This window comes from Phalacrocorax carbo, chromosome 10, assembly GCF_963921805.1.
Source record: "Phalacrocorax carbo chromosome 10, bPhaCar2.1, whole genome shotgun sequence".
NCBI classification, from domain to species: Eukaryota; Metazoa; Chordata; class Aves; order Suliformes; family Phalacrocoracidae; genus Phalacrocorax; species Phalacrocorax carbo.
In genome coordinates this window covers 12955069-12982759 of record NC_087522.1, presented here as the reverse complement: position 1 = coordinate 12982759, position 27691 = coordinate 12955069, and the positions used below count along the sequence as shown (strand labels likewise).

The 27691-nt window shown below is 38.5% G+C and overlaps 1 protein-coding gene across 1 annotated transcript; it reads right to left on the bottom strand.

The window, feature by feature from the left end:
• Positions 1-150: 150 nt before the first annotated feature.
• TEKT5 (tektin 5) lies at positions 151-27402 on the bottom strand. Its single transcript, XM_064461935.1, has 7 exons — positions 26842-27402; positions 25530-25613; positions 24100-24170; positions 22268-22411; positions 18832-19054; positions 3442-3596; positions 151-443 (listed from the first exon to the last, which is right to left on the bottom strand). Exons 1-7 carry the CDS (start codon positions 27400-27402, stop codon positions 230-232), a joined length of 1452 nt encoding a protein of 483 aa, XP_064318005.1. The 3' UTR covers positions 151-229.
• Between the last annotated feature and the right edge of the window lie 289 nt (positions 27403-27691).

Here is a 27691-nt window from a genome sequence, read left to right as displayed (position 1 = left end):
GCAATATTTGTCTGGTTGTTTTCGTATGGTCTGATTTTGTTAAATATATCTATTCTCTTTGAATTAGTAGCAGCTACAGCTGAGAATACAAGGTTGTTCAAGGAAAGAGGCATGATATTCATTTTCATTAGTCTATTTATTTTGGACTTTATTATTTGAGAAAACAGAATAATGATTATTTCCTTCAGGAAATATTTTCAACTTCTCCAGCTTTTATATCATGCACTGTTCAAGTGTAGCCAATGAGCCGTGGGGTGCTGGGGAAGACTTTGCGCATGTCCATACACTTCTTGTCAATGACGAATGAGTTTGCCTTCACAGAAATTTCATGTTCCAGCTTTGATTTGTTGAGGATCAGCATCTGCAGAGTGTCATGGGCTTCTTGCAGACGTTGCTTTAAGGTCTGTAAGGTGTTTTCTATAGTGTAAACTTCAGTGACAAGCCTGAAAAAAGAGAACGGGACAGGTTGCTCACATAACTTTAGCAGCCCCTCACTACATTCCCTTTTTGACAGTGGACAGGTCACACTTTCAGGTAGGATTTGAACAGCTGTCTTGGACTGAATCAATATGAAATCTATTTGCCAAACTAGCTTGCATAGCACCTGTAAGAAGGGATAATTTCTTGCATATGTTGACCTTCAATGGCAGATTCAGCCACTCTGCTTTGATATATCTTTCTAATTGCTATCTTCCTCACTTGCAGCCGCTCATTTGTGTAGCCTCTCTAGGGCTAGCATGGCTTTGTTGAGCACTTACATGTGATCCTGTAGAAAACATTTGGAATGGATGTTACTGGAGAGTGTTGGTGTAGTTCACAATAGCTTAAACTTGTGCAGCAGGATGCACTAAATGGTCTAGATTTGGCACAGAAGCCTGTTAATTGGTACAAGAATCACTTGCCAGAATAACCATTGAATGTGTAGCTCTGAAATCAAGATTTTCTGTGAGTTGATATTAGCCATGTTTCTTCCAAAGGCTTATCAATGGAGATGTGGCAAATCTTCTTGTATAGTTACTGAGCTGGTGAACACTTTACCATCAACTTTGTGTTTTGTCTAATGTTCTACTTATTCCTCAGTGCACTATAGGCTGTAAGAAAGACTGAATTTTTCCAGAACACACTTTAACTTGTTTTGGGTTAGTCCCAGTTGTTTCAGCACAGAAAAACTAGACTTTATTAATTTGTTTTCTGTCTAATTCCTTCAACTACGAAGTTGGCAGCACACACAGAGAGCAACTGCCAACATCAGCACTTCCTTTTAAATAAACAGCAAACTTAGATAACATTACATGTTACAAAGAAGTGGTTCATTTGATATTTTCTTTCCCTGTTACAGTTGAGCTATTGGGCTGAATTCCTTCTTGCTTTAAACCACATGAGAGAAATAACAAATTAGTTAAAAGCAAAAAATCCTTAAAAAGTGAATTAGCAAGTGGTTTTACTTTCTCAGATAGGATTTTGTCTCTACAAAAATACTTTTTATTTGAGATGTGAGCTCAGAAAAAAACGTGATAGAAAAAAGTGCCCAAGTTTCAAATGCCCTGTCAGACTTTCTATTTCTAATTGCAGTTATGATGAACATAACATTCAATATTCTGGGTCAGGTAAAGCATCCAAAATAAACTGGTCTGGATTAGGGAGCTGCAGTAGAGCAAAATTCCTCCATGCATTGGAGGAAGGAGAAGAGTAGATGCTAGTTATCTGTCAATACAACTACATCTAGTAAACAGTGTACTTGTGTAAACATTTTGCTTAAAATATCAGAAATCATATTAGACTGACAGAAAACTTGCATGTATGTTAAGCCTAAAATACTTCCGAATAGCTGTGCAACAGCTTGTGAAGCTCTTATATAACCTACAAGGTAGTAGGAGTTAAATTGACTCAGAACCCCTAAGTACTTTTGTTTTTAAGTATGTCACATAAATGTCCTTTCACTCTAATTGAACAAAATATTCAAAGGCAGTCTGAATTTCCAGTAACTTCAAATCAAGCTTCCAAACTTTTTTAGACAGGACCCTTTGGAACAATATAGCATCACTAGCAATTGTGGGAAGAAGAGGTAGTGTGGCATTCTACTTCAGCACATTTTTGATCCTAAATCAACCAAGTTTTATACCTTGGGTACATGCAATCCTGCTGACTGGACTGATCAATCATAATGCTGCAGACATTTTTGTGGAAGAGGTCTTCAGGGAGGAAGTAGGGAGAGAACAAGGGTCAGAGGGAGTATAAGACTGCAGTTGTGTAAGGAGGTATGAGGCTGAAAAAAGATATATTGCATTGTACGATTTATGGTTTAAGGAGTTAGAAAAAGTGAAAAGATGCCAGTACAATAAACTATGATCTATTGCCCCTTCCTTGTTTGAATAGAAGCTTTTTGAGCTGATAAAACACTGTTTAGGAAAAATAATATAAATACTCATTTTAGGCATTATGTACTTCATAAATCTTATTGTATGTAAAGCTGTTGTATACAGTGGGGGTTTGCTAGAGACAGAAAAAAAGGGAATAGTTTTCTACTTTTCATAAAAATATGCGAAATTCCCTTATTGGACTGTGAAATTCACTTCGCCTATGGGAGGAACCCTGGTGCAGTACTTCTTGAGAACCACCATCCACCCCCTACCCCAAGAATATTTCTAAGACAGTATTTTAAATAGGATATACTCAACAGGGTTCTTTTGGAACACTGATGTGTTCCAACTGGATTGGAGGGAGATAAACGGGGTTAAATTCAGAAGACCCTTCTTCAGTCATTAGGGAAGGAAGGCTAGTATCTCGGACATCTTGTACATCCAGGAAGACACAATAAACACTATACAATGGATCATAGCACAGGGATTGCCAAGCTGATGCCAACATGTGCTGGGAAGCCCCCGCTGCTATGTAATTGAAACGTATGCCAAATGAGCTAACCTGTAGAAAGATAATACTGGAGGCACTATATAGTTGAAAGTAAGTTCAGGCAGTAAGAGATGCTGCCTCATTCTTATTTGCAATTAATTTTTAAGGAGCTTAACTATTAGATAGTTTTTTGCATCAAAAGACAGAATTTTGTCTGGGATAACATGTTTCTAATATTAGGTATGTCCTAAAGTGAAATCTTGTGTTTCACACAGAATGGAATTAAAACCAATTCCTATGTCCCAGCTCAGACATTAGACTGAATCCCAAAAGATATCAGCCACCAACAAGCAATTCAGCTCTTAACTGTCCTGAGAGAGGGACTCTAAAGGCAACTGCATACATTGAACATTAGATGTTTTGGCTCCGTTATTCAATAGCTACTTGGATTTTACTACTTTCTTCCAGAATTTGTACCGCAATGTAATAAATGCAGTTCTAATCTCACCAAACTGATTGACGCTTTCATTAAATTTTGTGTGCCTGAGTGGCTGATGAAGGAAGGGACAGAGTAGCCTGGCCTTTACTTACTGAAACTGAGGTGCATCACGGCAAAGTTCTATATTGGGTCGTTTAGTTCTTCCCTCCAGGCGGGTCTGAGCCACTTTCAGTGGGTACTCCTTTGCCTTTATGGATCTTTCCAGTAACATGATTGTATCTTCTGTCTGGAAGATTTCTTGAAGTACCTGAACAAAGCAGAATGTTTCTGTAAGCCTCACATATGTAAAAATCAGAACTCACCCCTGCTTTTAAACACTCCTATTGGAACTGCTTCCATTCTGGCATGTCATTTTGCTTAATTTAGGGAGGAGATTACTATAAACTCACATCAGTCGGATGTATTTGCATAATATGTTGGCTTGATCTTGCCATTTCTTTAAAAGGACATATAGTAATTAAAGCTCATAGAAGAGCTAGAAGGAGGGGGCCTGTACAATCATACATCAAATGAAGGCATTTAATGAAGATGTTCCTGGAAAAGAGGCGAGCAACTTACACTAAGAAAAGCACATCTCTTTACTATTACAAAATTAAGAAATTTGTAGGCAAATTGGAATATAAGTTTATTACAAGCAGAAGAGAAGCACTGAACTATTGTGATGGGGAAAATTCCAACCTTTTTTTTGGCGATAAAGCCATTTTCATAGAGGCAGTGTTTATAGCTCTGCAGGGACTTGTTTCCATTTTGCTTAATTATCTAAACTTTCTCCTAAAAAATAAAATCAGCTGCTTGATCTATGAACATTTTGCAGAGGTAAAATTCCAATAAATTGCCATTTTCACTTAAACCTTCATTCAATTCTTATTTCTTTTTGCCTCATAAAAACTCAAAAGTAATGAAATATGTCCCCTCTGAAATTGTTTTGTACTCCAAGTGTTTTGGAGACATCTGCTGCAAGAACATGTGAACACAAGTCATATTTTCACACGGAATCTAAATTCTCAAAGTTCTGAAAACTCCACCGGGAGCTGCAGAGGGAAGACCAACTTCCTTTAAAAGCTTAGTTTCTGTAAATGGAGAGGTGAAAAATGGAGTGAAAAATCACCAAAATGGAGAGGCCCATGGTATTAGTGTAACACAGTTTTTAGTTGTACTGCATGTTTCATATAATCATATTATCCCTGAAAATCCTGTAAGTGCTTCCTAAATGTTTTAATCTGTATGAAAAAAATTGAGAGAAATTGCAAGGGAAAAGCTTTGCTCACTCTTAAAAATGAAAGAAGAGAGAAAATGTTTATATTCAGGTAACATTTCCCAGCCAACTGATTATTATGTTACTTTCATTTATCAGGATTCATTACAGCCAACATAGTGAACCCATTCACACTTTTCCTATAGACAGCTTTAAAGTGGAAGAGAACAAACTGACCTAATGTAGTTTCTCAGCCAGTCTACTAAATCAATGCCAGTTAAATTACAACAGCCACTAAAAGTCACATAATGTGACTTCAAATTATGCTGCTATTTAGATCTTGCATACATACTAAGCTGCACCAGCTTTGCTAATGATGTGTGTGGTTTGAAAATTCAATTAGTTCCTGCTGCTGAAAGGTTATTTATAGACAAACCCAAAGAGTTAAGGATGCCAGGAACCTGCACCCCAGTCCAAATCCTTAAGGGCTTGTTGACCTTGTATAGTAGAGCAGTGTGAAAGATCTCCTGGCTAGCACTGTCTGAAACAGTTCAACCCTTAAAGCAATGCAATACTCCAACAGATGAATCATCTTGGACTCTGAAGCAGCAGCGTATGAACATGGCTGTACTGATTTGAAGCCAGGTCTACACACTCTACGGAGCCCTTTGGGTCCAAGGCTGGTTCTCACAGAGCTAGCTTGAGAGCATCTTCACCCAAACAGAAGCTTAAATTGCATAGACTGCAGGGAGAAAAATCTGCGTTGTTAGGAAGGGAACACAGTATGAAAGAAAGCGAAACTAACAGTACTAAATTCTCCCTATAATTTTATTCTGCAGTGGTTCCTTGTTAATTAGGTAATCACTGCAAACTAGCAGTGTTTTACAGGAAATATTTAATAATGCAGTGTGCTTTGGTTGCGATTTGTTTTGCGGAGGAGCTACTTATGATAAGACTGCATTGTTAAATACATCATTTTACATCTTGCATACAATTTTACCAGTTACACATACTTATTTCTATAGATAAAAACCAAGGGCAAGAGACATAATGAAATTAAATATCTTCATTATTCATTGAGCCTACATCCTTCCTTTTCCCTGAAAACACCACGGACTTGGGTCATCTGCTGCTCAGAAGCAGAATTTGGGTAGTTTGTGCTGTTGTCTGAACTTTGCAATTTATAACTTCCCTAAGAGAATCCAGCATGTTTTCATCAGTACATGACAAAGGTGAGGTCCAGCTCTTAGGTAGGCTGCAGGAGATTCAGCAGATGTATATCAGGGAGAGTTTTACAAGCCTGTCAGTCCTATCCTTTGCTCCCACTCTTCACTTTCATTGCTAACCAAAAGCTTCAACCTGTGGGGGACGTACCAAGGTTGTGAGGCAAAGAATACGCAGTGCTTTTAGAGGTCACCCACTGCTTAGCAGGGTCCTCCTTTCCTGTGTTTATGTTATAGTTTCTGTCACTACAGCAGTGTTTCCCATGCTACGCCTTAACTGCATGCAGGCGAGCCAAGTTCACTGTGGCATAGTCCTGTCACCTGCAGTGAGGTATTGTGGGGATGTTGGACTCTTACATTAATTCTGCTTACAGTTTGGAGCAAGCTGTAAGCAGATCTATTTCATCTTAATAAAAAGTGCAATTGAAAGTAAAAGTGATGAAACAAAGCAGCACATAGCCCAGTAAGAATTGTGCAAAGTGAATGTCTCAATTTTAGAAATAATTGAGGCATTTGTTTTCTACTTATGGTGGAACAGAGGACTTGCGCTCTCAGTTCAGATTCTGGGTAGGACCTTTGTGGTTCAGACTTCGAGCTTTATTGGTAATAACACTTTCTCTCTTGGGCAGCAGGTGGAAATGGTGATTCACCTTTGTGGAGCAAATCTATCGATGAAAAGGCGCAATTAAGGCAGTCCAGGGCATGTGGTTAGAAATGAACCACAAGCATGAAACCAGCTCCCGAAAGCAATGCTGCAGTTCACAAATGCACTCATGTTATGCTAAGCATGTCATGTAGTCACTGTGATGATACTTTCCATCCTGTGATAATATGAATCAAAACAATTTAATGTATTCAGTGAGCAGAGTTATGTTACAAGCTCCCTTACACTTAGTTAGTGCTAAATGATCTAGTCAAGTTAGAGACGAGGATGACATTAATATTTTCTGCGATAAATTTTTTTCCTGCCCTCTTTCTATCTCGTGTTTATTGCATACGTGGAAGGAAGGCAGGAGGCCACCAAAGGGGACACATCATGTGCACAGAAACATACTGCAGCAGGCTCTGGAAGCATTACACAAATTTATAAGAGGACCAGGGAAGAAATCTATTAGTGTTCAGTATTTCAGATAACAGTGCCACTCCTCTGCCAAAACCCTTATTACACAAGGATTGCATATAGCAAACCATGGCCACTGCAGTACTATGTGACAATACTTCTGTAATGGTTGAGTGCCCTTTACTCTTTCCCTCTGCTTGTGTGAAAAAATAAATTACACACTGGATGGGTTTTTAAGATGCAGAAGGAACAAGCTGATTCTAGTACAGACAACACGGAATAGATTGTCCATGTATAAACTGTCCTCAGCCTCTTGGAAAGGCCATTTTCATTAAGCTCAGCTAGCAGACAGAACTTTAGAAGAGTGGTTTTCTGAACTCACACTTTTCTCAAATCGTCTTCTGATGCATTCATATGTAGCCACAGGCAAGTACAACCGCCAGACCACAAACCCATGTATTTCAAATTCAGTAGTAACATTTCAAATGCATGAATATTGGTAATCTTCAAACCTGAGGTTTGTTTCTGTTCCTTTGCAGCACTTATTGCCCCCTGTACACATAGCAAATGCATAGGTGTTCCCCTAATGACACAGAAGCAGGAGACTGTATTGTCTTCTCTTTTTACAATACTAAGTCATGTATGCACTTCCCCCATAAATAATGGCATGTAACTGACATAGGACAATAGTAGTCTTGTATCTAGAAGTGACTCAAAGTATTTAAAGCTTGCACAACCCACAAATTCACATAATGTTAATGCTCAGAAAGGGCAAGCTCCGAAGTCTAAATAGAAAATGTTTCTCTTTATTGAGAATCCAGTAGTTCATTAGTCATGAAAAGAGACCTTTCATCTAAAAGTCACTGAAAAATCAGTTTTGTTTCCAACCCTTATAACACTTTGTGTCAGCACAATGTGCATTAACCACACTCTTGTGCCACATGACTTCACTAGGTGCTCTGGTGTCCTGCTTGTAAAGGTAGGAGTAGTCTGCAAGTATATAATGTACAACTAAGGCAATTGATTAGTGCTACTGAGCAAACCCTTTATCATTCACTAAAGAAAAATGTTGTTTAGACCTGCCTGTGAATTCAAAATTCAAACGTGAAATTATGCATCCACCTTTAAGTCCTGCTTGGTTGGACTTGCATTGGACTTGCTTGTAAGTGGATGTGGTTTAGGTTCATTGTATGTTCTCAAATATTTCCTCTTTTTTTTTTTTGTAAAGCACTGTTATTTAAGACATACAAAGGAAAATGGCCTCAGGGGAACCATCTTCAATGCATCGCGGAAGATTTGTACAAACAGTTTTCGATTACTCATTCTAGCCACACATTGGATAAAATGATTTAGATAATTTACTATACATAAAGGGATTGGTGGGGAGGATCACCAGATTGTGTTGCACCAGGCTACGTCATTTCTGGATGACCTCCAAAGGCAGGAAGCAAAAACAACAAATGCTCAGCAGCGTGTTGCTAAGAGAGCATGGTGAGGCATTGGCTTAGGCAGCTGCCCATCCTGAAACTTTCCCTTCCAGGACATGAGTAAAGTTTTGTGCTGCAGCATTCTTAAGGGCTTGTAGAAAACTGTGCTCCCACTGTTCTCTCACTTCACCGAGGCCGAAATTTTTATAGGCTGGATACAGTAAGACCAAGAGAAAGAGCCACTGAAGTCACATATATTTCATCGTGAAATCAGGGTAGTCTTATGTACAACATAAGCATTTTTAAAGTGCTACATTCTGACAGTCATCCTTGTTTCTTTATTTTTTCCACGGTTTGCTCAATGTTTAATATCTGAATGCAAAAAGCAGCAGCCCAGTAATATGCTGGTGGGAATATTCTTGTGCCTCCTCTTTTTGTAAATTTCTTTAATATTTTGCCTCTTAGTTTTTTAAACTTTTTGTCATCCATGTTTCCATATTTCATCCAAATTACTTTGTAAAAGTTATATTTGTTGAGGTTATCATACTTAATTGAATAAATAATGTAATTGTGACTAATTTCACAATTAATTTTAAAGTAAAACTATGATATCTTGCAATCTTTGGTTTACAAGTATAACCCAGATCTCAACTCTTAAGTTAATTTGGACCTGACAGTTTTTACTGTCATGTCACAGACAAATTCTTGATAGAGATTACCATGTCCCTTCCTCTTGTTGTTTCTAGGGTTTGTTCTTTTGAAGCTTAATTGCAGGTCACTGTTTTATGATTTATCAAGCTTTGTTTTGCTTTTAATCAGATAGTGAGGAATAGTCTAGGAATCTTTTTAGAAAAAAAGAAAAACACATTTAAAAGAAAAAAATCACACTCAACAAAATGTGACATCAGCAGATAATGCATTCAGAGAGTTTAACTGTGTTGAAGCAGAGTTAGAATCATTCTGAGCAGTAACTTTCGTATATTTGTTGGGTATACTTATATGGAGTGACTGAGTTTCATAGTTAAGAGAAGGAGCGGTTTAGTTTGCACCCAGGGAAAATATCTTCAAACTGATGCATTGCTCAATTCATCAAGTGTATCAGGAGTGGAGACGTTGGCTCGGATTTGGGAATGTTGCTAGCTTTTATGTATAAAGCTTTTTAACAATATATATACAGTCAACAGATCTGAAAGCTAAAGCTTACTGTAAGTTCTAGGCATGCCAAAGGATACCTACAAAATCCCCAAAATTTTCGTTATAAAACTGTCTTAAACATGACATTTTGACAGAAAAGAAGAAACTATCAGATTGTAAATACTGTATTTTTAAAACAACAAACACTTTAAATATACATCTGGACATTTAATCTGTGTACTTACAGAGATTGCTCAATTCAGCATAGATTGAAACAGGGGACCCTGGGCCTTTCATTAGGTTGGTATAAGAGTTTAGAATCTTACAAAAATCTTCCTTCCACTGAATTTCAGCATGCATTTTTTACTGCAATCTCTGAAAATAATCTAATAAATCTCACATTTATATGCAGTCAGTTTCTAGTTAATTTTTCCACTGGTCCTAAAAATATACAAGATGTTTATTTTAAAACAGCTTTACTAAAATTAAAAGGAGAGAAAAACATGGGATCATTTAACTTTGCCTGGATTTTCTAAAATATTTTCAAAATAACAGAGGAAACAATAACTATACACAAGGGAATGCTTAAGTCTTTGCATATCTCCTCGCTATGCTTTTAACTATCAAAGAACAAGAATAAGCCTCTGATTTCTATTGTATTTGTCCTCCATTTTATACTGTAACATGTTTTCAGATGCTGCAGGACCAGCGATTTTAGAAAGCATCACCATTTAGGAGAACAAAATCAAGTGCTATGTTATTAACATATTTTTGCTAAACCTGCTCGAAAGAACAATAGAACAGGCGATTTGGGCCTTGTGCATGCTCTGTTTTGTCTCAGGTTACCTCATGTTAGAGAAAGGTATACAACCCTTTAATAGAAAGATGTCTCTAGAAAGAGATGGTGCCAGAGAGAAACCACTATGGCTCACACAGCTGTTCTATCGTATTGTTACTTCTCAGAAGTGAGATTCTTTCTAGTCATTAATAAAATTTCAACGTAGTCATGGGAAGCTAAATTTGCCCTGATGATACAGTCAATGCAATGCATTTGTCTCATGACTCTTTGGAGCCTGAAAACGTTTCTTTTCTAGACAAGCTACCACATATGTCCGTCTCTGTTTCCTGCAAGACAGCCCTTTCTGACAATAAGGAACAGTTTTATAAATATGTATGAGCACTGCTGCCTTGAACTAAATCCTGTTTCCTTTGCCAAGTGTATATGAATTGCCTGGGTGCAGATGGGTTGCAGGGGAGGGAGCAGTAATAGTAGCAACCACCTCAGTTTCTCACACGTAAATGTTGTGGCAGAAGGAAGTTATCTTCTATATCAATGCCAGCAAAGTCTGACATCTGTTCAATCCAGGCTGCCTTTACTTAGCAGATGTGTGTCCCTCAGCGTGAGAAGAGATTTCTGGTATTTTGCAAATAAAGACACTTGGATTCATGACAACCTGAACACATCCTGATGTGCAATGCCTGTCACTTGATTATGATAACTCTAGCCTTCCTCATTTCGTGTTCCCCCTAGGCTAATCCATGAAGTGGAGCATTGCTGCATGGCATGCTGAGGAGTCAGGCTTCTCCACGGTTTCTCCGTTTGCCTGTAGTTTGTACTCTGATGTAGTCTATGCAAGTCTTTATGATTTCTTGAGAATCTCTCTTAGGAGAGAGAAATCTGGTTTTGCCTTCAAGTGTAATTTTGCTTGGTTTGTAGGTAAAAGTCTATTCCTAGCTTAAATAACTATTTCCTCTTTCAAACAGGTTTTCCAGGCAAGTTCGTGTTGCCCACACCAACCAGCCCACACCTTCCCAACTGCTTCTGAGTCACTGTTCATTAATAATCTGAAGACTTTATTCTCAAACAGGTTCCAGTATTAAATGATAAGATTAACTGTATACCCAGCCACCATGAACAGGCTTGAGAAACTGTAAATAACTGAGATTTTAAGGCATAAAAAGAGGAAGGGGAAAAAGTGATCAACAAAAATACATTAAAACAGTTATGTGAGGATACATTGGGATCTGACATGAAAGCCTTTGTGGGGCAAATGCCACAGGTAAGGACTCCCTCTGCTATGCACATACACCTTCCCGCAGCTCACAACACTGCTGCACCTCTCCTTCATGCTTCTTGCATGGGCACCGCCCATCATATTTTAGTATTTCTTTATGTTCCTGTTCAGAGGAGCAGGCTGTGCCCTGCTCAAGAGGTGTAGGAGGGCTCCTTTCAGAATTTCTCCGATAAGAAGTTTGAAAACTATTTCAGAGGCTGGCAGGCTGTTTCTGGTTTTATTGCCACTGAGGTTTTCCTGGCTTTAGTTCTATGTTTTATACTTGTTATTAAATTAAGTAGGTTCATCCCTTGAATTAGAAGAAAGTAAATATAAAATGTATTCAATATTTCCTTCTAGCTGCTGTATAAATACACCCAATAGTTACTAAGACAGGAAAGGTTTTTTATTAAATTTATAAATAAATGTAATAAACTTTATTATAAATTAATTTATATGTGTTGATTAATATAATTACCAATTTATAAATAAATTTAATAAAAAAAATAAAAATAAATAAATATAAAATAAAAATAATGTGTGAAGGATGGAAACTCTAAGGCGGCAACTTATTTAAGAGCGTAACTTACTAAAACAAACTTCTGTAGGCTCTTCAGGAATTGAGTAAAAATATGCTAGGCAAAAAGGAAAGTGACATTTAATTTCCATCACATATTGATGTAATATACTGCCTCTTTGCACCCCAGGGATGGGGGAAATAAAACCAAAACCAGAGCTGTTTCTAAAAGTACACGTTCTCAGTGAACTGAGTGGAAATGCTCAGAATCATGGCTACTCGCTTATTGGAGCCGGTGGTTATTTTTTCATGGTTTTACTAAACATGTACCTTTTTTTTCTAGCATCTTTTTGATCCCTGTGCTCCCAGGCAGTGGGACAGCAAGGCTTGCAAGAGGGGTGGTGCTGGGCACTGTGCCTCTGGGCATAGAAATACTTCTGAGCACAATACAGGTGTTGGACCTGGCAGAGATAATCTGCTACTTAGGTGTGGTATAAAGACTGGACTATGTAAATAGGTCACTTGCTGTCTGGTCTGACCGATTCCCAGAGCTAATGTACGTAAACATCCTGCCCTATTGGCTGTTTCCAGGAGAGTGAAGCCAAGGTAACTATTTATGTTAATATTAACTTTTTGGAAAAGAGATGCAAACATATTAATGAGGGCCTGGCACCAAGATTAAAGGTTTCCCTTCTTTTCCTAAAGATTTGTGTACTTTTACACCAGATGTAAAATATATTTACCATAATGTCTCTTGGCGTGAATTTAGTGTTTCTTGAAACATGCTGAAGACAACATACCACCCTCTTCTACATGGAACTGTGTACGCTGTATTTTCTGTTCGCCAGCCTAAAAGATCCAGTCCTAGGGCAGCTCTGAGCCTGACCGGAGTCGTACACTGTGCTTAGACTCACAGAGTATTTGAATCCCCAAATGACCACATGCTCTGTGAGCCCAGTGATGAGGAAACACAGTGGAGCTGTAATACCATCTTTGCTTTGTGATCTAACCCTTGCCGAATATCTAGCTAGGGCTTCTGGGCTTCTTACTCCAGTACCTCATATTTCCAGGGTTCTGATATCCAAATTCTGGATGGACCTTGCATTTTTACAACCAAGATTAATCCCATAATTAAGAAAGATAAATTAATTATAGACTTGTGCAGTTGGGACAGAAATGGAAATGGGACATTTTCAGTCTTAGGGTCGGAAAGAAGTCTTAGTCATGCACTAAGTCCGCTCTGCCTGCAGGTCACTAGTTTATCCTATAGAAACTCCTCTTTGTAAGCCAGCACCTGTAGAGAGAGCAGAGCTTTCACAGAGAACAGTGATCTTGATTTTGAGTTCCTGGTGCTAACGAAGTAATCTATCTGTGGTAAGCTGCTGCAGTGATGAATTCCTTTGCTATGAAAATAAGTGCTTATGTTTTCCATCTAGATTTGTCTGGCTTTTTTCTGGCCACTGATTTTTCTTTTGGTTTTGTCTTTTGAAGAAAAGTGTCCTCTATTATAATTCTTTTTCCTTCTGTATACTTGTGTATTTAGCAAGGTCTCTGCCCCTACTCCAACTGTTATTTGGATAAGCTAAATAAAGCAGTGTCATCTAGTGCTACTATCATCCTTTTCAGCCTGCTACAGAGAAAGTTGAGGAATGTATTCTATCAACTGCTCGCTTTCCAGTCCTTCAATCATCCTTGCATCTGTGATGACTTCAGGCTTTGGAGTTGCAGTAGGAAATGCTTTATACCACACCCTTGCTCACACATACTCAGTTTGATAGCCACTGTAAAGATGGCAAATTCTCTTAGTCCTCTAAAAGAAAATCAAGCAGAAGTGAGTAGGGAATAACTTTACACAGAAGCTCTACAGTGAACTGGACAGGGACACACATAAGACAGGCTTTTATGGACAGCATTTCCCTTCTGCATTCGATAGTTTCCTGTTCAAAACTATACAAAAGCAATTTAATCCTTTTTTACTGTTCCCCTATGCAAATCACTTCCCAGATTTCTGATAGACTTGAGGTTTGCCCGCCTCACCAGCCAGCTTCCCCAAAAGAAGTGGCAGGCAGGAATAGCCAAATAGCAGACAATGAAAATCTGAAGTGAACTCAGACAATTTCCTGAATACATCAATGAAGTAACAGTGAGAGCAGACAGCAGCTGGACTGAGAATGCAGAAAAGCACATGGGAATCCCTGACAACCAAAGCTCTTTGGAAATTTCCCTTGTGTTGACTTGCTTACTCGATCTGAATTTGGAGGCTATTCAGTATTGGGATTCAGACCAAACTCCAAGTAGAATAAAGGGTAAAAACACATCTGATCTGCCCCAAGACAAGACATCTGTAAGTTGCTAAACCATCCTGCTAATGAAATGCAAGTTGTTGTAGGCTTATAGTAAGAAATGTGATGTGACAGGTAAATATATATTATAAAATGATAGCGTGTGAATGTTTTCATTATGTGTGGTGTTTGATGACTAGAAATTGAAGGCATTTTGTCTTGTTTGGACTGTTTTAGACATGAAAAAGAAGTAAGGGCTATGTGCCAAGCAGCTTGAATGTTGGAGTTTGGGAAATTATGTAAGGAGCAAAAATCTGTTTTTTCAAATGTCTACCAGGATATTTGAAAGAGTCTTAGGCACTTATCTTGATTTACCTAGATTGGAAAGTGTGTATAGTTAAACCAAACTAGCTGAAGTCTTTTTCTGAAGACTGTATTTTGTTCATGTGCTTCTAAATATGAAGTGTGAACACTCTATACTGTGAACCTAAGTTAAATTCTATGACAGAACCTCAATCATTTACAACAGGAAAGTTCTTGGAGTCTATTATTCAATTGTATTTCAGTAACTCAAGGTAAATAGTGCAGGAACATGTTAGAAACTGAGGTACAAGTCCAGCAGCAACACTAGAAGCAGACAAAATGCTTATAAAAACAGATGGACTGCTGTACAGTTATTACTCTGAGACTTGTACAGTTTGTAACCTGAAATGGAGACATTATGTCATTGATGGAAAAGGTCATGGCAAAACTCCTGGCATAATGCTTGATAGAAGTAAAACCAGGATAATTTCATCACATAAATACATTCTGTGTATCTTTCGGTATATAGGACATGCTTGTCTAGACATCAAGGAAGAAAATATCCTGGAAGAAAACTAAACAGAATAATAATGGATCACTGTTTTTCTTTATATTTTGTTTATATGAAAAATACAGATTTGGTGGTACTTAGGAGAAGGAAGCGCTGGAAGGACTGCTGTAGATAGTTCATACAGAGACTTCGATAATGTAACTGTTATCAACTAGTATATCAACCCAGCAACCTTCTCCTGAACAGCAGTCCTGTGAAGGGCTGCTGCTGGCAACAGCACCCAGGAAAGGGGGTATGTGATGCAATATGCACAAATGCCTACTAAGGGGCAAATCCTAGCTCTTTAGAAGTAACTGGTATAGTAAACTGCACACGGAATTCCTTAGCTTGCCTGGGTGAATTCAGAACTAACTAAACAAACCTTGTTCATTCCTGTATTTTTATTCCTGTTTATTGTTTTCTAAGCAATAAATTAATAGCACTATGCTCACATAATCCCACATGTGATATAAGGCTGTCGTCAAGAAAGGGAAAGAAAGGCAGGAAGAAAAAGGCCCTGTACCATTTGATTACAGCAATACAAGAACGTTCCAATAGATCGTTAGCAGAGCAATGCCCGTGTTCCTTTTGGAGGTGGATTTCCCTAAACAAGTCTGAAGCAATGACTTTCTTGCACAGAAAGTCAGGACTGTAAATGTGTGGCCATAAAGCCATTACACATATAGGCAGTACAAACTGAATATGAAAACAGTTCAGGCCAGGAGAAACATTTTAAGTACAAATATGACAAACGCTAACCATAACATTCAGCATAATTACCACCACAATATCAATGACAGAAACTAGCAGAGCACACTGGTTCCAGAGTTTAAGTCTAATTAGATGAGTTTTTACAAAAAGCTTAGTTCCAAAGGAAAATTAAATTTTTCCAGGGCCAATAGAGTAAATCTACAATGCAAGACACACTGTTCCACCTGGTGCTCTATGTTTCTAAAGAACATACAGTGGACCACAAGCTGAGGTATTAGGTGTTTGGCTTGTAAATTTAACCAGCCAATCTTTTATGTGCAAGTGACATAAACAGAAGAAAATGTGCTATTTCAACATAGGATTATTTTTAGCTCATCACGATATTCACACTATTTACTCTTTTATGTATTTTTGATTCTTTTTCAGGGTACTGATCTTAGAAACGAATGGCTGCAGGAGGTTCCCTGTAGGGGTTTTTTTTTTTTTGTCTGGAAGAGATTTTGCTGTTTCACAAATCAGAAAAGTATTTTTCATTCCGAAATGGGCTCCAGACCTCATTAAACTAATAGTTTTTCCTGGTTCCAAGATAGCAAATCTTTTCCATGCTCATTTTCCTCTTGTTTTATGGTGCTGGCCTGCATAGCTGAAAAATAATTTGGTAGAGAGGAAGATGTCTCTGGGAGTGGCATTCACTGCTTGAGAAGTCAGTGCAAAAATAGCCCTTGAAAGATTTACTCATTTTTTTAAACACAGAAAATGAAACTGTTGCATTCATTGTCTAATTGTTATTAGATGTGAAGGGAAGAGGAGCTGTAGTAGCTGCATTTGACTATAATCACATCCCAGTGGGAGAACAGAAGTGTGGTAGAATTTAAGAGACAGCCATTGGTGTCTTATTAAAGCATATCCTAGCAATATTTTTTTCTCCAATTATTGCAGACTATACTGCAAGCCTGGAGAAAGAAGAAAGGGTACTCTGTTATCCTTACCTATAGATAACTGTTAAGCGGGTACTCACTCCTTACTCATTTCTGCCCTCACTTGCCTTCTCCTTCCTCCTGTCCTTCTAAGGTATGGTTGTCAGCACGAGAATTAACAGGACTTCTACCATATAACTTCACCCACATCTTAATCAGTAACGGTTCTGCTCGATAAACCCATTGTGTTTTCCTTTCCTTTGACAACACTGACTAGCCTGAATGACTCCTCACCAGCATATGTGGTTTTCTTTTCCTCTAGCATTTTGTTATTCTGATGAAACTACATTACTATGGAGTTTGTGATGAGTAAAGTATCTCTGCTATGTATGTGGTAACTAGTTACTCTGCAGTAACAGCAACATTAGTTCAGAGAGTGCAATCTTATTTGATACTCTTTTATCTGTGTGTACCATACTAATTATGGTACTAATTATTCTTTATATGAATATGATTAGTCAAGTTTCTCCAGATAGCTTATTATTGTTATTTAATGGTATAAGAGTATAGGGACATAAATTGTTTTTCCATTATATACCAGTTGTTAGCAGTTATGTCATAGTATCAGCTGCACTCCATGACAAAATCCGTGCTCATATGTTGATATCTCATTATGCACTTTGTAATTCCATACGTGCACTCTGTGCTACCTTATGCTATTACGTTCTTTCATAAAAGGGGTGCTCAAAAGCGTTAGAAAAGGTCAATGGAAAATGTGAAACAAATGTTCATAGATTTATATCTGTGAGAAACTTAGGTGGATGGCCAATTCAGGGATGAAGTGCTGTAGTTGGCTAGATCATATACAATCTAAACCACACAAAAGCCCACATTCAACATCTTTCATGCTTTATAAGCAGGGGAAAAGAAGACAACATTGATTTATGTGCCGTGACTTCATACATATTTAGCTGGTTAGTTTGCATTTTCCTAAGAGTCCCTAAAAATAAACTATTTTAAACTACTTATGGCAAATAGAATGGCAGGAAAACTCTATTGTTTCCAAATGTGCATTGAAACAAATGAGTGAACATGAGGCTCCTCTATAAGACGAAGTGTCTTAAAGGAAGAACTTACTGAGCTCTGACTGAAGTATGAAAGTAACACAGTGAGTCTTGCTAGCTTAACAAGATTCTATCTGTCAGTACAAAGGCAGTACCTCTTGTTAACTAACTTCAGAATATATGTTTCAAAATTCAACTAATGCGCTTCCAACACATCACTTATTTCAGTGAAAACTTACTGAAAAGGCAATACAGATAGAGATTAATACAGGTCTGTCTCCTTCTGTGCCATTTCTGCTTTGTATAATATGAAGACAAAGGCAGATCAAATATCTGAAAAGTTCACTGTCTGACCCACTCAGAAATATCAGGCTGTCTCCAACCACAACCAGGCCAAAATTCAGGTTAAAGATGCAGATATGTATTTATCAAAAGGGAGAAGAAAACTTGGAACTTAGGTGTCAAAGGAGGACTAATGACTTCCTGTATGTAAACACTTCGACATTTTAGTTAATTCAGGGCTCTTCCCTTGCTGCTGCAAAATGAAAGTGCAAAAACTTAGTCTTCTCCCTCCTCTAAAACAGACAAACGTGCTGCTGTTTATGGGCCTTTTCATTTGCACACATGCTAAGGTTAGTTCACTGTTTAAAAAAAAAAGGAGGGAAAAAAAAAAGAAAAAAGTAATTAATGAAATATTTCTGTATCAGGAAATGGCCAGAGAATATAATCTATAAATATAAAACATAAAAAAATATCTTTCCCCACTTTAAACATCTAAGTTGCAAGGGAAAATAATCAGTGTGTGATTATGGACAGATGTTGCACGGTTCATTGCAAAACCTTGTCATCTTGTCAATCTGAGTGTCTTTGAGCGAGGTCTTCCCAAGCTGTATGTCATTCAAATGCACCATCTGAGGACAGGTAACACAGGTATATTTTCTGAGGAGGTGCTTATTCAGGAAGTACATAAACACTGGAGAAGATTTCTATGCCTTTCAGGTACAACTAAGATAACATGCAGCTGCCAACTCCTAGTGAATTTTACCTTGGCCAGTTGTGCTTGGAGTTTGTTCTTTGCATTAGCTACTTCAGCAACACGGTTGTTGAAAGCCAAGTTGGTACTGATGAAATGATTCCACATCTCCTCAGATGTGCTCTCCAGTCCAACCTCTGCATCCTCTCGGAGCTTGACAGAGTTGGCCCTTGCATGTTGAGAGCACCTGATATTGTCTTCACTGAATTTAGCCCATGTTGCAGGAACTGACACACTTGTAAGAAATTTAAAATAAGAAAATTAAAAAACAAAAGCTTAGGCGAGCTATTTTCCATTCAGTGATAATTACACTAAATTACACTAAGCGTTTATCCATTGAACCATGAAAACTGTGTAATCACATTCATCAGGTGATTGTATGGGTTTCATACCCACTTTTTTTTTTTTCTTTTTTCCTCTACAAACCAAAGATTTGGCAACAACGAGTGAAGATTTTGGAGAGCTGTAGCTTCGATGGAGTTTCTATGGCTTGCTTGAATATTGTAGCTGCTAACTAAAGGCCTTAGTGGCCCTGGCATCAACTTCAAAGTAATTAGGTTTATGTTTTGCTGTATAAAGAATGACCTTTTGCATAGTTTTCTTTAATGATGCTTAAAAATAGTTTTTCAGGATCAGGTATGAATGTCAACAACGCAGCTTCTTCCTGTGACTAATAGATTAGGTGATGGTCTGAGTTCATACCTGCTGTATCTCAGCTGAAATTTGACACATTTCTGTGTCAAGGTTCAGAGTGCACGTGGCCTTAGTGGATTATTAGATTTTTTAGCATGATCTCCTGTATGTTGCACACCATCAAAATAGATTCAAATATTATTTACTTTTGTGAATCCAAACATTTATTCTGGGGAAACCAAGTTGTGTGTCACCAACCAATAGGGAACATGAGAACCCAACCTAGTTTAGGGAAAATGAGCATGAAACAAAAGGAGAAAGGATTGTTACACAGCTCTTCACAGCTGTTACACAGCTGCCATCAGAGCAGCCCTACCTTGTGAGGTATGTATGACCTATATAATAAAGCACGTGGCTCTGACATCATAGTACCCTTCATCATCAGAAAGAATCATAGCAGGAAAATGGGTAAAACACTGACCTAGGTGTAAGGAGAACTGGAATTTTCTCCCAGCCCCAACACTATCCTTCTGTGTCATTTGGATAAATATCTCCATCGTCTTACTTCTATACATTAATACATCCACCTATTAACATGAACTTCTCTGCTTTAATTGTTACAGTTAAATTTAGTAATATCTATGAGACAAGCAGAAATGGCTCTGCTACAGAAAAGCCTATGAATATACAGAGAAAGACAGCGTATAGGGTTCTTGCACTGAAAAATGCCACCCATGAATGTTCCTGCTGCAATGTCCTGTATGTAAACAAACTTTGGGATGCTTGGTTTTGTGTCCAAGCTTCACAGGTAGCCTTCATTATCACAATTAACATAATTATGAACATAAATCCCAGGCTCAGGTCTTTCCAAACTGGAGTCCGTGCGGCTCTAAACTTGCAGCCTGAGCCCCTGGCTTGAAAACTGACACAGCTTAAGCTACTCTCTTTGGAGTTAAATTCACTGCTTTCTTTAATGCATTGCCTAGCCTACTGGGTGAAGGGAGGAGTGACCTGGAAATATTTAGTGTATTTTATAAAAAGGTAGAGATATTTTACTTGCCGAACTGGAACACCGAGACAAACTTCTGTCTTTATTTAGACTTCTTTCTCCACATAAAACTTCCTTTTAAGGATTATGCCTGTACGTTAACTCTGCAGGGACAGATCACTATTTATTTTCACATTTACTTCAGATTTTAATTAAACACTGAGAATAAATATTAAGGGATGCAAAAAGAAGTAGTTAATTTTGTCAGTGCTTGTTTTCGCAGGGCCCTTTTATCATATTTTATGAGGTATTCCTCTCTCTCCAACTGAAGAACTGATCTTCCTAAACAATTTGGAATCCCTCAGTGGCACACATTTATTTAGGTAGTTTCAGGTAACCAACATGATACCATAGTAAAGTGCATAAATCAGTGTACTAAACCTGAGTAGACATTACTTACAGATACTGATCCAGGCAATCTCAGTGTACTTTCTGCAGGGTATTTGGCTTTGGGGTTTTCTCCCCTCTATGGTCTGATGGTTATATTCATATTCTCATCAGAAAATTAATTTTCCAAGTAGGCTTCCAACTCGACTATCTGAAATACTTAGTACTTAATCTGTTCTTTAACATTGTTTTTTTCAGACTGTAATTTATCTGGCTGGCTCTATTGAGATGGAAAACACCTGCTCTCTTCCCCAGTGCTGCAGGTATGTTTCAATCTGCCAAATGGTTTCAGGAAAATGTTAATGAAAAATGGCATTTCTTTGGATAATTGTTGGTGAGAAAGGAAAAGGGCTGTAAAACTTATCCACATGAATCTGCTTTCTACCAGAGCTGACAAAAATAATTTTATCCATTGCTAATCCTAAAAGTAGGTAGTGTTACTAGAGTCAGCAGAATGCCTGCCAAGTTTCCTTCAGATATGCCCTCATTTCAGTAGTGAATGAAGTGATCTTTTAATGAAAAGCAGAACATAAGTAAACAAATAATACTGATTTTTTTTCTCCTTCCAACAAGACATAGTCGTTATCATTTGAAATTGCGGAGTACATTTACCATTCAAATATCACTATGTTAAAGAGTGATAATGGAACTAACAAGTCATTAGCACAAAAACACTGCCCTCTATTGCAAGCTGATTTTCTTCTGCTATTGCTTTTGGATTGCACGCAGGTCTCGATGAGGCCACTACTAATAAACAGTTTTAAAACTGTGTACAATTGGGAAATTTTAGTTCAGTAATTTTAGTTCAGTCTGTAATGCTAAAGCTGAGCCAAATCTTTTTGATCATCCTGTTTAATACATATCGTTGCATAGCTTGATGGCCTAATTTCCAAATAACCCAAGGTATTTTTACAGAAAATATATATAATCCTTGGTGTACATTTGCATGCTCTTTACCAGATAGCACTTAAGTACACACCTTAGCTGAATTTTAATTTGACTGGATGTGGGTTTGAACCCTAAGGCCACAGAACAGTGTAATTCAAAACCAAAGGGAGATGTCTGCAGAAAGGAGTTTGAGGGCAAGGAGTCACCTGCAACACAGCTATAAATGATCATCCTTGCTGAAAAACACAGCTCACTGCACATCAGTGCTGTAGGTGCTGGAGACTGCCAGCTTCTGCCTGACCTCCAACAATGGCAGCTGTTAGGTAGCAGGGAGTAATTCGGGATGATGGAGGGTTCCACACCAAGGAAAGACTGGGCCATTTCTTTCTATATCACTTCTCAAAGATAAAGCTAGGACTTGTGCTGTAATCGGGCTCTTATTTACAGCAGGGAGCAGGGAAAGAGAAGGCTACAACAGCAACTCATACTCACGTCCCATCTGCTTTCTCCACTCCATGGTAAAAGCTGATGCTGTCCGATGTGTTCCTCAGGTTAAAGCACATCTCATCAATAAAATGGGCTGAGTTTTTGTCAGAAAGATCCTTCTCCAGGGCATGCTGTACATCTCTGTTGATGCTGTAAAGAGGAAAGAATTACCTTAACCTGAACCGCCTTTAATGCTGTTGTGCTAAACAGCTAATTGCTTTCATTAGCTTCCTACTGTGCTTCATTTTACAGTTTGTTGGCATTTACAGTGGCTTGAAAATGCTTGGTGCTGTAATTTAGCTAGAGGGAGCTGCTGTAACATTCATCCCTTTTAGGCGCTAGCAAATAGTCCTCACTGCATTTCACTCACTGCATTTAAAAATGTTTGTCATTCTAACAACAGACAACCACAAGGGTGAAAAACAACAGGTAGTTCTGTGGCATGAAGGAAAGACTCAGAGCAAAAGGGAGGACGTTTTCAGTGATAACCTTCATGCTAGCAAAGCTGTGGGACAGAAAAGTGCAGACCAGAGTTGTGGTTTCCCATCTCTCCTGATCTGGGGGATGAGTTCAATTAGCATAATTCAAAATGCACATCACTGGAAGATCCGTTTAAATATTTCTGCATATCTTGATCATGCAGAGTGAATAATTTTGCTCCATCTCTCCTTTCTTAGCCACAAGGAATTCTGAAGTAACTTAATCTTCTTTGGCTTTTCCGAAAGTGGGGGAGGCCTGGCAGACCTTGGGCAGGAATGGGAGTAATATGGATGAAGAAAGAGTCAAAGTCTTGCTTTCCAGTGCATCAGGGAGACAGCAAACATATTGACATTTTTTGCAAATATTGCTGTTTCCATGATGTAATTGTCAACTGGCATTACTATCAGTCTGCCTGATGCGGTGACGGAACTGAGTCAAAGGTAGCCAGAAATGCAGCCTAAAGAGCTAGGCAGAGTTCATGACACAAAATATGAACTCAGCTTTTATCTGATCATATACCCAATATATTACAGTGGTGGGATGAACTGCAGAAATTCATCTAACCTGAGTGATGTGAGTCCTGAGTGCCATTAATAAAAGCAATTATTTCTAAAACCTACCTATGTCTTTTTCCCCTACAATGTATTAATCAAGAACTGTACAATTTTATCTTCCTTGTGAGTACCTGAACTGTTTCTTTTGAGAATCATGTCATGTCATACAAACATGACTTTTAAAATATGTCAGTTCTGTGTAGCTAACAGCACACTGTATTCAGAGTAGTTTTACCTAATTAAATGATAAGACTTAAATATCATTTGCATTTACTAGGATATCTGTGTACTCTCAAAAAAATAAAATAAATTCCAAAGCCTCCCATAATAAAAGCATATATAAATATACATTAAAATAATTTAAGTCCATTCCATCATTCCATAACTCATCTCATACCTTATGGTGTGCTTAGATTCCTGCTTCTTTTGTCAATAATAATTTTCCTTTTATTTCAGTTTTGCAATTAAAAAAACCAACCCTTTGAACTTCACTCCAATGTGCCACATAGCAACAGTGGCACAACTAAGCTATAATTTTGGTGCCGCTAATTTTAATGAAGGGTTTCAGATTAAATATTACTTTGAAAAAATGAGTCACAGTCATCTTTAATTGTAAGTATTGCTCTTCTGCAGTCTAACACACAAATTCTACCATTGGTAAGAATTACAAGTGGAGGGCAATAAGCATCTAACAGGCTAAGTCTCTGATTTTGCTTTTGCTATTTTCAGTCTGTCAGTAGATACTAGCCAACACTGACTTCAGCTTTGCTATCTTTAAAACAGGAATTAAATAGAAAGTCTTACCCCAACTGTTGACTGATTTTCTGTGCAAGTTTGGTCAATATTTCTTGGCAGTCCTTGAATAAATCAACCTCCTACAGTGGAAAATATACAGTGTCAGTGCTTTCATCAAACTTCCTTTGTTTTAGTGAATTTACCTTTTTTATTCAGCATTCTAGATATTGCAACTATCCCACGTCTCAAATGCAGTGTAGGTCAAGAAAGGATGTGTTTTGTACCATCTCTTTTGCAGCGCTACAAACTTGTGTCTTTTGACTCAGTTTTGTATGGCTTTTTATATTATTCAAGCATGTTAGCACATTTTATTGGATGGACTCATTCTAATAAACATAAATTAAAATTTTGCTTGGCATAATGAAAATAATTGAAACATGAACCTTAATCCATTAAACTACCCTCTCTAACTACTGCATTTTTCTAGAATGAGGCAAACACTTTGCCAAGAGTGGGGTAGGTTGAAAATATATCTCATTTCAGAAACAGGCTCCCTAAGGAAGTATATTGTAATACTCTTCACAACTATAAATATTAGTCAAAGAAATTCAAAGCCAGGTTCCACTCAGCTTAAAATAATAAAAAATACTCAAACCAACCACACTGAAAACTCTGCAAACACAGTAATTATGGGCCCTCAGTGTTATGGTGTTCCAGCCTCTCTCCTTTTTAAAAAACTCTGGTTTAGCCCACTCTATGATTCTATGATTTCATCCTACCCTGAATTCTCAGGCTAAATTAAGTGCTGAAATACTTAAGCTAATACATATTAGCTCCTCGATTTGCCATTAAAACTCTCAAACTCCAGGTTGCAGGCTGCAGGCTCTGAACAAGCATCTTGGTTATCCAAGTGGTCTGTACATCCTTCTGTAATCTATTAATCCAGAAAAGTGCTTGAAGCAATGCCATTGTCCTATAATGTTCTTTCCTAGTATTTTTGTTCTCATACACATCCAGTGTAACTTCTTTCAAATATGTTAGCAAAACGTTATTTAATTTTTTTTATTTAAAAGATTTAGCAATCACTGCTATCCATCTCATTTTCTTCGCTCAGAAACACTATATGTACAGCAAGGCAGAAAACCAGCATTTTATACTGTAAGCCCTAAGAACATCTGAGATTTTACAAACCATGGCCCAGAAAACACTCTTGATAAATATTTCTACCTTGTTTCATAGGATCAGGAAATACAGAACTGGACAAGACCTCACAAGGCTTCTAGGCTTCTTCCTTTTGCTTCAGAATGGATGAATGGAACATTAACCATCCCCAATATGTATAGTTTTACCAAATTTCTTCCTCTTTCCTCCCTGCCCCCCCAGGTCTTCCAAATGAATGAAAGGAAGACATTATTGCAATGTTTTTACCCTGATAAATATTTAGTTGGATTTTAGTTTTTTCCACCATCTGAAAAATAAACTAGTAATCCTGATCTTACCTTCATGAGGTTCTTTTCCACATCATCATGAACTAAGTCTATACCCTTCCGCTTCTCACGGTGGTACAAGCATTCTAGAGCAATCTGCAAGCAAACCAAGGAACATTTGCAACAGGCTCAGTACTGCATTGTGGAGTGAAACCTCGAACCTCACTTGAGGGGCCGCTGTGCTGACATGGCAAGTAATGACCATCTGTTGAGGTCTATTATCTGTCTTAAGTGGCTCATTCCTTCTTACCTGTTAATACATACTTTTAAGGATTAGCTGCCACCTTAGCTGCCATTTGATTAGCTGCTTACTAATGTGCAGCAAGACCTACAACTCAACATGCCCAAGCCTGGTTGTAAACTGTGTGGATTAAAACACTGTTGTTCTACATTCACCCATAGCAAAGTCCTTTCATCTCACCTCCCCTCATCCTCCCTTACCCAAAGTCTGGAAGATTCATACCTCTACAAGCGCATGACCGCATAATTACAGTCATTGAACAGGGAATTCTGTTAACCTGCCCCAGCAGGGCAACTTCACTCTTAACATCTCATCCACTTGTTCAGAAATTTACTACTAAATGAAACAGCATTAGCTGGCACAAAGACTCTCATCAGAAAATCTTCCCTGAATAGAAAGCATCCTCAGCCTGCCACTCTGAATCAGTAGAGATACAGATGACTAAAAAAGTCATTATTGAAAATACTGAATTTTGGTTTTCTGTTTAGACTTGCCTAGAAACAGTTCTGATAGACACGGCTTCCATCAGCCGTACTGCAGATGTTTGTGAGAGAACTTTGACTCTGGTTTTTGCATGTTTTAAGTTTTTGCTAACATTGTTCATTGACTCTTACATGACTGTGGCGTTTTCTGTTGCAATTAATTTGCCTTTAAGATTCTGGAGAACTTCAAAAGGTGACACAAACAATATTCCATCTTAAGTGAAAATTTTATTTTCACCAAGTAATAGCAGAAAATTCAAGGCTAGATAAGAATACTGGGATGTTTCAGCTTAGAGGGCCATCTTCGGCTCTCCTGTAATGTACTGAGCTGACCAGCGAGTACCTGAGGGAGACTCAGCCTCCTGGAGGGTCAAGCAGAAAGGAAGAAAAAGAGGGCACAGGAGTGTCTTGATAGGTTCCTTTGCTGACTTTTATATATAAAGCCCATGGTGGCCAGGTTTCCTTCTTACTGAAGGTAATGTTTCACCAAGATGTCTTGATGGTAACAGTAAAATTCATACTAGTATTCAACAGAGATAAAGCAATTTTCTTTATCCATTCCACAGCAGAGTCGTGAAACAAATAGCTATGTCAAACCTACCTTCAGTGGTCCTTGCATTTCATCTGCAGCACATTCGAGACGCTTTTTTGCTGTTTCCAAGGCTTGGGTCTCTTTCAGCAGACACTCCAACTCATAGATGAGCTCAGATCTCCAGAAATCAATGGTAGAGATCCTCTCTCCCAGATTCTTTCTACTGTCTTGTTGCATCTGATAAGTCAGTTGATCCTTATCTTGCATCAGCCTCATTGAATCAGCGTTCAGTCTACCAGCACAGTACCTGGAGGCTTCAGAGCCTTTTAATTGAACCACGTTTGCATGGTGCCAGTCACGAGTGCTGTAGCGAGCATGCAGGGCAGAGCGTGATGGAGGCAGAATAGTGGGCGGCCGCCCAGTGGGAATAAATGGCTTGTCAGAGGTGGAAGGCACAGAAACCACTTTGTGAAGCAGACTGGGCCTCCAGGAGCTGAGGTGGCGGTAGCCTGGTAGGCAGTAGGACTGATAGGTGTCCTTGGTGGTGCTGGTGGGAGCCAGATCCGGGAACACGCAGCTCCTCTTCGTGCCACAGTAACTGGCTACCTGCGTGGTCCCCAGAAACTCCATCCTGCACTGGACTCAGGCAGCCGCCCTCGGGCTGTCCAGCATCTGCAGCTGCTCTGAGCAGCCCCCAGGGCTTCTGCCACCCTTCTCGGGGCTGCGCAGTGCCTTGTGACACGGTGGAGGCGTCACAGAGCTCTGAGGGCTGTTCCACCTCACCACTGGGCTGAAACCCACCTGGGTTCCGGCACCCCAAGGGGCCCTCTGTTCCTACCTCCTGTCCTAGGGCACACTGTTTTTCCCACAAAGCAGCAGTCCTTTCCCCCACAGAGCAGCGCTATGCCTGTTGGGACCC